Below are 10,936 nucleotides of genomic sequence, written 5' to 3'. Positions count from 1 at the left end.
GGGAGGGTGGGCGGTGTTTTGCGCCGCTACCGAGCGGCGGCGCCACTTTCACTTTCGTTTCCCGGTTGCGGAGCCGGAGGTGCCCGGCCTGGGGAGGGGGGGGACAGCCTGGTCCCTCCCTCCGCCGGGACCCCACGTACAGAGATGCTAACGGGGACCAGACCCGCGCCCCTGCCCCGGGACCTGGCGGCGGGGTGTCCGCCCCAACCGGGGCTGGAGATCGGTCTCCCTTGGGAAAGGGGAATCCCCGTTTTTCTACATCTTAGGGACGCTGCAGGTTAATGACAGAGGAAAACGGCACCAGCAAAAGAAAAGGAAAAAAACCCGGCAAGTCCCCGGCGAGGAGCTGCTCCGGGGACACCGGGGGAAGCTGTATTTATTCCTTCTGCTCCGGGTGAGCTCTACCGACACCCCATTGCCTCCGCCGCGGGCTGGGACCGCCCTCTGGGCATTAACCCCCCGCAGGGGTGGCTGTCCCGTCCCCTGGGGCGGCAGCGGCCTCGCGGGGCCTCCTCTGTCTTTGCTGGGGTCTTACGAAGCTGTTCGCTTCAAAAAAATGTGAACGTTAATAAAATGTCCTCCCCCCTCCACTTCCTGTCGTCTTTTCCTGAAAATGACCTGCCATTGGTGTACTCTGCAGAGTTTGTTTTCCTTCAAGATCGCAATTATTTTCACCAAAAATTTTCTTTGCAAGTTACTTTTAAGCCTGGTGGCAGTAAGGGCTCGTGTCCCGTCCAGAGGTGGTGCAGTAACGTGATTAAGGTGCTGTCCTTAGATTTATTTTCTGATTTTTTTTTCTTTTTTTCTGTCTGATGGCTGTCAAGAGGTTGCTGCTGTTTGGGAACTTCAAATCGTAAAGGCACATCAGGGTAGGAAAGATTGTCATCAGCCAGATAACGACTGAGGCTTCGATGAATCGCACGTCGTTTCCTACGCTTTACTGAGATAGCTAAAAGTGAAAGTGCAGTCCTGGATATCATTTCTACAGACTGCTCTGCCTTCCGCTCCCAGCAGGAGGGATTCTCCCTCCTCCTACCGCAGGTGGTGTCAGTGCAGTTATCACCGGTCTTTCCAGTTGTAGATACCTTTTCCTTTCCAAGCACAGCCCCGCAACCCCCATCTGAACTTCTGCCTGATTTTCAGGCTGTTATTTGGCACCAAAACCAGACGATCTCGTGGGTGATGCCAAAAAAAAAAAAAGCAGGGTTCCAGGGAGTTTATTTCCATGTGAAATTTCTGGATTAGAGATGACCTGAAATGCTCCAGCGGGATGGTAGTTCGTGATGAACTTTCCCTCCATTCTGAGGTCAATCCTTGCTCACTGCTGCTGTCACTGAGATCAGCTGAGAAGGTTCTGCTTTGGATTCCTGGAATTGAATTGTCCAGGATTGGCGGCAGGGTTTTCTCAGCAGTGATCTGCCCCTTGACAGGTTGCCAGGGCTGAAACTTGACTGCCTGTGAGACGCAGCAGCAAAGACGGTGATTTAGTGTTCTGTTTCCAGTCCTGCCCGGGCTCCTGGCGGTTTGATTACTGTTTTGATCAATGCACCCGCTACAGATTTATGTTGTGTGATTTGTAGTGTCACAACGCACTGCAAAGTTTTCTGTGTAGATAACTCGTGCAAAAGCTTTAATGCTATTTGTTGACCCTGCTGTCATGCAACATATTCATTTTGATACTGAGAATCATCTTGCAGCTCGAGCGTAGCAGTCACGAGTAGCAAGGCTATAATAGCCCCGTGACACGGGCTTGCGAGACAGAACTACAACAACCTGCCTCGCCAGGATCTCCTCCGTTTGTGCTCTTCTATGGGAGCTGAGCTTAGCAAGGTACCTCTCTTCCCTTGGAGCCAGGAAGCTGAAGATGAAAGACACTGTGTTTGGAGGTCGAGTCATTGCGTTGGATTTGAATGCGGAAAGCGAGGAGGCTGTTGAGTTTGCTTATCACCAGCACGAGCGTGTCTTTTGTGTCTCACCATGGTCAAACAGTGAAGGGGGAGTGTGTTAGAGCTGGGACTGCACAAGTCTTGGAGCTCCTAGCATGATAGATTGTAAACTGCTATTTTTGTCTTGTACTACTGTTGGAGCATCTCACTGATGCAGCAAAACCTTTATTCTTCTCAAGCAATGTACGAGTCTCCAGATTTCAGAAGAGCTGATGCATCCCCACATTAACTACACATGATGGGGGTGTGCCTGGAGTGTCAAATCACATTAAAAATGTGATGGGAGGCTGCACGTGGGGACAGCTGGTGTTCCAGCATGGGATCCCACCAGCAGGCACGCACGCTCCTCCTGCTGCAAGGCAGCGCTGCCTCTGCCGTGTGGGAGATCTGTAGGATAGTCGGTGGGTCTGGTTCATGGGGTCCCATGCAGGAGAGAGGCTGCTGTGCCACACTGGCGGCCTCAGAGCACCAGGTACCATGGCTGGGGAGCAACGGGCAGATGAAGGAGTCTTACATGTCTCTGGTAAAGAGGATCTGCAAGCTGCCGTGGGTGTCAGGAGCAGCCTGGCCACCGCAGCAGAGACACCAGTGAGCTCGTGTGCCTTGCTGAGAAACCTTGGTGTGCACGTAGCGGGGTTTGGACCTCACAGCTGTCTCATTCCCAAGCCGTACTTCTTCATACCCTTCACGGACAGAACTATGTTGGCAGCCTCTGGAGATGAGATAATCCCCTTATTCTTTCCTCTTGTAGACTTCCATGATGGATGAGACTTCAGACGAGCCTCCCACTTCTGCTGTCCTCTTAGACAACTGCCACTTCTCCCAGGTTGTCTTTAACAATGTGGAGAAGTTTTATGTTCCTGGAGGAGACGTAATCTGTTATTATACGCTCACACAGAACATCGTTCCTCGCGGAAAGGACTGGGTGGGCATCTTCCGAGTAAGTGAATACTGTGAAACCAGATGTGCTAAGTATGAGAAGGCCACAGCAGGCAGAATCAAATAGTGTGGGCTTTGATAGAACCAGGTTGGGGATTTTTTTTCAGTAATAACCTTGTGTAACCCAACATCCTTATTGTGCCTAGGGACAAAGTGCCAGACCTGTTGTGATTAGCTTCAAGCCTAATCAAACACTCTGATTATCCTTTCATGCACAGACCACAACTCTTAGAATATCAATGCAAAAGTCCTCTCAGTAACTGATCTATGTGGAAATATAGTCCCGTTACCGTAGGATAAACATGAACTGTGTGATGCCGTATACCAATTTTGCTGTTGCAGGTGGGATGGAAAACAACCCGGGAATATTACACGTTCATGTGGGCTCCTCTGCCCAGTGACGCCCCCAGTGATACCGCTGTGCAGCAGCAGATCCAGTTCAAAGGTGAGTGGGGAGCTTGGGTCGCTCAGGGGCTGTAGGTACACGTGCATGCACACGCCTGCACATAGACTTCTGCTTTCCCGCCACCAATAAGCACTGCATTCGGAATTACCTGATATCTGCAGAACCACGCTCTGGGAGACTTATTTCAAATCCCATAGTAAATCGCAAAATTTTGAATCTGCTAAATTCTGCCATCCTGAGTGAGTGATATTGTTTGCCTGCTTATCGCTGGCACAGGGAATTGCTGACAGTGCAGGAACAATACTGAACTGGGATGTCTAAGTTTTGTGAGGTTCTCGCTTTCTGTGCTATATGGTTAAGAGACTTGAATAATTAGAAGCTGCATATGACGGGGTTGTTATGTTTGTCTGAAGCTTACTACCTACCGAAAGATGATGAATACTACCAGTTCTGCTACGTTGACCAGGATGGGGTGGTCCGGGGGGCCAGCGTGCCTTTCCAGTTCAGAGCAGAGACTGAGGATGATATCCTGGTGGTTACCACACAGGTAGGTGTCCTCTCTTCCCCTGCTTTTTCCTGCCTTTGCTTTTATTGGCATATGCTCATTGCTATATGGAGTCATCCGGTAAATCGGATGCCAAGCTAGAACTCAGCAGGCTTGGATTCTATTCTTGGCTATGCTACTGATCTGGCACACAGATTTGGGCAGCCTTTGTTTCTCTACCTGCCGTTTATCGCTTAGATTGTGAGCTCCTTGCAATGGGGACTGACTTAACACATAATGTTTCAGGGCCTTTTGAATATTTTTAAATGAAAATGTCATTTTCATGGAAACAGTCTCCCATTAGGTGGGAGTAAGAGCATGCACATGGACAGTAATTGAGGTGCTGTGAAGCCAAGCACTCTTATTTTGCAGTGTTTTGTGTGCAGCCCTGCGCACATGATCCTAATCTAACAAACTGCAAAAAGCCCCAAACCTCTGCCTCTGCTGCCTCCTGTGGACACAGAAAGCACTGAATCAGGGGTAGTATGTGCTCGGCGTTCGAGAGTTGGGTTGATGGTCAGTTTTGGACAGACTGGGGAGAGTGAAGTAGCTGTCTGGTCTGTGCTATTAGTGAAAGCATAGAGAGGTACACGGTGTTCCTTTTTGCAGAGCTCATCTTTCTTTGCTCTTCACACTGTGTTATTTGGAATGTAGCTTTTCAGTGCTTCTGTTACAACGGAACAACTTTGTTGCTTGCCAGGGAGAAGTGGAAGAGATTGAACAACAAAACAAAAATTTGCGTAAAGAAAATGAGGAGCTGAAAGCAAGCTGTGCAAGTCTCGAGAAACAAAACATCAGTCTGCAGAAAGACCTCAACAAGACACAGGTAAACAAAAAAGTTAATAAAAGAAGTCAGAAGCTTCAATTCTGAGAGATGAAGTGGGACTGAGTCAGGTCTTGTTCCACTGTATGCTTCCAGGAGAAAATTGAAGAGGTTTCTCCCCATATTATCTGTTTAATCCTTTACCAAATCGTACACCACTTCTACTGTGATGAGAACAATAACGATGAACAAGAGGCAGCCGCGCACACAGGAGTCAGGAACATATGGGAAGGGGAGTGTTCAAAAACGTTTTGTAGGCTGTCCCAAAATCACATTATCATTATCTTTTCCTCCTTCAGTTTTACTCAGGGCTTAATATAAATTAAACGGGGTCTGAAAGTGTAGTCAGGACGCAAAGGAGAGATTTCCCTCCTTCAGATGGGCTGACTGGAAATGTTGCATTTGAGGGATTTTGCAGTTCCAGTGCAGAGCAAGACTATTGCTTGGGTCCCATTTACCTCCTGGCGACCTCACTGTGATTTTTAGGAGCTGCAGAACAGTTTAGAGTCTCTAAGGAGCAACACAGAGAAACTCGAGCTGGAGCTGAATTCCCTGAAAAAGGAAAATGAACATCTAAAGGAACTGGATGACTGCAGAGAGGGAGAACTGCACCAGTAAGTGTATTTACAGCATATCTCAAAACAGGATTTCATGTAAGCACCTTGCCTTTATGGATTAAAATTCCATCCGTGAAAGTATGGTGTATTTTGATTTGTTCTGAGTAGACTCAAAGAGCAAATTCAGAATGTGACCTCTGACAAGGAACGCCTGGAAACCAGACTGAAAACAGCCCTGGAGCACATGGACCAGCTGCAGGTAGCAAACATAGAGCTGCCCTCCTCTGCTTTGCTGTGCCTCTGACAGAGAACTGAGCAATCTTGAGCAAATACGTGGGGTGTGAGTTTCTTTTTTGATTACCTGGGTTTTTTTAGGAAAATGTCAACCTTTGATATGATCTGACCTCCAGGAAACCTCAAGAAATCTGTGTTCTGGAGGGAAGGATAGAGGGGGATGTGCTAAGAGAAACTGTAAGGATTTTATTCCCTAAAATCATCCCCTTTGCATACTCATTAAGTTGACTAAAATCGGACTGTTGTTTACCTCCTGCTAACTAAGGATCCAGGCAGAAAACATTTCCGTTTTGAAAAACATTCTAAAATTCTGTTCAGTACTTGGGTGAAAACAAGACTTCTAGCTGGGAGGTATGGGAAGGGAGAAGGCAGACTGGAAGTAGCTTGGTTGCTAGGTCTGGGACATGGGAGACCCAGAACAATGCGCTAACCATCTGGCTATAGAGTCTCTGTTTTTCTCTTTGTTCTCTGACTTCCCAGCTGAGAAGTGTCACGTTGAAACTTAGAAAGCTCCTCAAAGAAGGTCTGAATGAATACTGTGTTCTGATCAATACATCCAATCCAGTATATCCCCATGTAACTATTCTTAGTTTCTACAAAGGTTTTAATGGAGAAAATGTTTGCAGAGAAAAAAATTAAGCAGCCACAGGTTCTGGAGCTTTGCTTTCTGCAGCAAAAGGTGCCTGTGCTCCTCACTCAGAGCTGTTTGATTTTCACTTTCTGCCCACCCTTCTTCCTACTTAGTCTCAAGTGTTGAATTATGAGAAAGAAGTGGAAAACCTGTCTCATATGGACCATGACAAGACAGAGCAGCTTGAAAGTTTGAAGGAAGAGAATCGCCAGTTACGCTTGAGTGGAACTCAACAGGTAAAGCCTTCACCGAGTATCACAGTGCTTGGGGGAGCCAGGGCAGAGAGGCCAAGGCATCCTTGGCGGTGCACAGGTACAAATATTGCTCAATTTTGGGAGAATCTAGGGGATTCCATGACAGAAAGTGTCCATGGTGGCATGGTTGTCCACATAGGTGGTTCTGTGAACACACCATCTGGCAGATTCTTATAGTATACATATATTCTTATAGTATATACATATGTTTTAGCTTCGGAAGAAACGTCTGTGTAACTAGACATTGTAATTCTGATTCTCTGTAGCAGGAAAATTCAGTCTCTGTCTTGATCTCTTTTGAATCAGCTCAAGGGATAAAGGAAACCAGTGGGAATTCAGGATTGATATTTGGCTGATTGCAAATCGTTGCATCTAAACAAAATTATTTCAGGACTGGGACTTGTGGGTAAATAAAACAAGTTACCCTAAATCTGCCCAGGCTACATTCTGTTAATTTTACCTCCAATAGGAAGCTGACTAGTAATTGGTGTGAGGCAGAAACCTTGCTGGTCTTCTCTCCTCTCTGTTTATATTTTTGTCCCTTTCTCATCTTTAGTATCTTAAATTTAGCATTTAATAATCAACGAAATAGATGCAGTATGGTCAGAATGCACCAAAACAAGCTGTAAACAATACAAAGTTTCTGCTCTGTACTTTGATGTTCTATGACACGTCCTTCTCTGACACCCCACTTTGCAACTCCGCTCATGAAAATCTGGGATTTCTGTGCAGAAGGAGCAAAATGAGGAGCTTGAACATTGCATGGAATACTTGAAGAGGTCGAAGGTCAAACTCTCACTTTGTCTGTCCCACTGTCTGCAAAATGAGCAGGTGCCCCACATTTCTGGGGGTGCAGCTGGAGAGATGGTCCCAAAAGCACTGAGCACAGAGCTCTACTGTACTATATGGAACCTGCTGGTACCTGTGCAGGGGAGCTGAGATTCACTGACAGTGCTGTTTTCCACCTTCTTTCGATTTGCAGAACCATCACAATTTCCCTGCGATGCTGCAGATGCCTATATGTGTAACAAATTTAAGTTTATGGACAATAGGCTTGCTTTTCTGAGGTAACTTCTGCAGACCTTTTAGAAGTAATCCACAAACCTCTGCATGGGAAATCACTCCCTGAAGGAATGTGCAGGATATAAAGGAAAAGGGCAGCATGCTGTGGCCTTTCTTTCTACCAAAGAAACCATCATTGGCAATGACTGAGGCTGTCACATCATCTTTAGCCTGTTGCCCTGAGTGACCTTCTAAAGGTGCTTCTCTCTCTGTATGTGCTACTCGGGAAACTTTTGGAGGATCTACTCTGACTTTGGCATTGAAAATTAGATGCCTAAAATAGATGATGTGATTACCTCTGCTGGGATGCCAAATGTTCAGCATTCTTAGAGTGATACTTTGAGAATGACTGCAGAATCCCTAAGGACTCTAGCTTATCTAATTTAACTGATTTAATTCAAGAGTCAGCTACAAGATTAATTCCTAAGGATGTACTGGCTATCCACCATCACTGCAAGTCTCAAAGCACCAGGAAACCTGGCAGACTTGGATAGCTCTTACCTGCCAGGGTGGATTTTTCTGCTGTATGAGTTCCTTTTCTTCAACCCACCTCTTTGTTTGATCCGTCATATGTCCCCTTCGGAGGTCATGTGTCATCTCACATGTTGTAATGAAAATAAAGAGCATGAGTGGTGACATGGAGATATCCTAGGTAATAAACTCTGAAATGGTAAGACTCGCATAGAAAGTGAAGGTTATTTGTTGGTAATAAATGCAGCATGAGGCAGCTAGTATGTGACAGTGCTTGGAGCTGTCATCATTTTATTTGCCAGTTTCCCATGATTTACCAAATAACACTCTTCCTTCACAGCAACAAAACCGTGACTTAATGAAAGAACTTGAGGAGCAGAAGCGTTTGTTTCAGATTCTGCAGACAAAAAAGAATGAAGCTGATGAAGAAAATCAGGTGAGAACCCGGCACAACTCTCTCGCCTTTCTCCTGTATTGAATATGATACTGATCTCTCAGTCTACTGTTCAGTTCCATTAACCCTTATACCAAACAGATCACTAATTGTGTCTACACGTGGATCATCACCTAAAGCTGGGCTGCCAAGCTGTCTGCAGGCATGTACAAATGGCTGTGTGCGTACACTCACAGTGTGGTGTTGCTGCCACTACTGTACAGCCTAAGAGGAAGGGTCCAAAACCTTGCACCTTTTTCCTCCCCCACAGAAGAGACTGGCTTACCCATAATGGCATGAGGATCTTCAAAAACTCCTAATGTTAGCTTAATTCTGACACCACTGCAATGAATGGACTTACTCGTTTAAGTGGACATAGGCTTTTTGTCCAGTCTGAACAATGACTGCTCAGTTTTGTTCCTTACTCTGCATGACTTCAGAATAGTCTTCTATCTTTTAAAATGTATTACTCTATTGTGATCATCTTGTCTGCCTTTCTGAGCAGGCCACAGAATAGATCCTTGCCCTTCCTTACCTCACTTTCCCATTCTGTCAAGCAGGACTAACACTCAGCTACCTAAAAGAAGTTCAGAGCAATTTTGATTCTGATATAAGAGGATCTATGTTAGTGCAAAGCATGGCTTTTCTCTGAAATGGTCTCCTGAGCTTCTGGAAATTCATTCCGTCCTTCTGTCCCTTTGCAGAAACTAAGGGAAGAGAATGAAGTCCTGAGACATATCTTGCAGGCTGGAGAGGTTTCTTCCTTCTGTGTTGTTTCACCAGCTCAAGCTCCAGTTCCAGGTCCAGGTCCAGAAGGAGGAGGCCTTCTGTTTGGTAATCCATATTGTGGTGAGATTATTTGGCATTCTGTCTGAAACCGCAAATACATGGCAGTTAGATTCTCAGCAAATTATCCTCCCTCTCGAATTGAATGCTGTAGAAAAGACATTATTAGCAGCACCTCTGTGCAGCTTTGCATGTATGCAGATGACTTGGCAGCTGCCAAATGCTGCCAGGTGTTAAGAGTTGACTTAAGTGATCAGCTGTCTGTTCATTTTCTGCCAAGAGAGACAACTATTAGCTAGTTTATTCAGCTGTGAGACAGCTAGTTCTGTGGCTTATGTCCAGTTTCCATAGTCCTAAATATAGAGGTTTAGATCCAGAGCCACATCCTCATGTTTCAAGAATTACTAGTTATCAGCACATTACATTGTTAATCATTTTGTTGTGGCTAAATTGACGACTTCTTTTTCCAGCTGCAGGAGCAAACCTGGGTGCAGGAGCTGCAGACATAGTAAGTAAAGTGGACACGACTGGACATGAATTTGTGGTTTATGGACATGAATTAATGGTTTGAAATCAAAAGCTCCAAGTTCAGCTCTATAACTAATTGTCTACATACTGGTTTAGTCCTGATAAGATAGTGGACAACAAAATTGAGCCACATATACTTAATATGTAGAATTAATAAGACTTATATATGTTAAGGAAGAGAAAGGAAAGTGTTGACCTTAATCTTTAAGGACCAGCTCTTGGTAGCATCTAATGTCAGAATGAGCAGCATGCAGCTGCTAAATACCTTATTTCGTATTAGAGATATGAACATATGCTATGTAAGATGGAAAGTTGGAGTACCCCTCAGAAGCTCTTGACTTCTATTTAGAAAAACCTGGAGACATTTGAAAACTTGAGAGTGTTAGAAGTCAGAAAGACTTGTCCAAAAGTGACAATATCTGGCTACTAAACTCTTCTGCTTCTTCTCTTTGAATATAATTTTTAAACCGACTTTATTTGCATTTGCTTTGTACTTCAGGCTTCTATAAGGAAATGCCCCATGTGTGATGAAGTATTTCTTGAAGAAATTGAAACAAGTCAGTATGAGGCCCATGTGCAGAGCCATCTTCTGAAGTGCCCAGTCTGCAGTGAGACCTTTGAAAAGTCCAATAAGCAGGTGTTTGATGACCATATTTTTTGTCATGGCCTGGAACAATTCTGAATTCGTATCTGCTGTAGAATAGGCGGCAGAGGCCGCGGTATAGAATAAGCCAAAATCACTGTATAGGCTTGATTCGTGCTAATACGATCACCCAGACAAGACTGACTATGCCACTAGTACTGTAATACTGAGCTTTCTGTCCCATGCGGTACATGACCAATGCATAAATCTGGTCAGACGTCTGCGTCCTGAAACTGAATCACCGTCACAATACTTAAGTCCTCTGTCTTGGATCAAGTGTATATGCTTGTTAAATGAGTTACAAATACTATTATTAGTAATTTAGTTGAATGTGGTACCAGTTCTTTAGAACAGGATTGGCTGTGCAACCATTCGTCCAGATAGGGATCCAAGTGATGGGATGTAGTGTAGCATTTTTCTGTACTTGGCTGATACATCTCTATTATAATGGTTTTATTCTTTAATATAGCACTGTGATTACTAACCAAAGACCAGAAACATTATATAGTGTTTTAGGATCACATCTCCAGTCCTGCTCAGCTTCTGAAATGCAGAATTAATTACTAATAAGTAAAAAAGCCTAAAGAAAAATAGATCAGCTGTAAAGCAAGGGAAAGAG

The 10,936-nt window shown here is 45.0% G+C and overlaps 1 protein-coding gene across 1 annotated transcript; it reads left to right on the top strand.

Moving 5' to 3' along the window:
- The first annotated feature begins 1,809 nt into the window (after positions 1–1,809).
- On the top strand, positions 1,810–10,356 carry CALCOCO2 (calcium binding and coiled-coil domain 2). Its single transcript, XM_009892214.1, has 12 exons — positions 1,810–1,830; positions 2,698–2,886; positions 3,228–3,330; positions 3,705–3,838; positions 4,536–4,661; positions 5,145–5,272; positions 5,384–5,474; positions 6,254–6,376; positions 8,268–8,363; positions 9,065–9,209; positions 9,617–9,654; positions 10,174–10,356. The coding sequence occupies exons 1-12, from the start codon at positions 1,810–1,812 to the stop codon at positions 10,354–10,356; spliced, it is 1,377 nt and encodes a 458-aa protein (XP_009890516.1).
- Positions 10,357–10,936: the final 580 nt, after the last annotated feature.

This window comes from Charadrius vociferus, unplaced genomic scaffold, assembly GCF_000708025.1.
Source record: "Charadrius vociferus isolate BGI_N301 unplaced genomic scaffold, ASM70802v2 scaffold509, whole genome shotgun sequence".
Lineage (NCBI taxonomy): Eukaryota > Metazoa > Chordata > Aves > Charadriiformes > Charadriidae > Charadrius > Charadrius vociferus.
The sequence above is the reverse complement of the archived record's forward strand: the minus strand, read 5'-3'. Positions and strand labels throughout refer to the sequence as shown.

Excerpts from the sequence above, each read along its gene's own strand:
- CALCOCO2 (XM_009892214.1), top strand. The coding sequence starts at position 1,810 with ATGGGAGCTGAGCTTAGCAAG. Across the intron at positions 3,839-4,535 it reads TCCTGGTGGTTACCACACAG|GGAGAAGTGGAAGAGATTGA; the intron begins GTAGGTGTCCTC and ends GTTGCTTGCCAG. Across the intron at positions 5,475-6,253 it reads AGCACATGGACCAGCTGCAG|TCTCAAGTGTTGAATTATGA; the intron begins GTAGCAAACATA and ends CTTCCTACTTAG.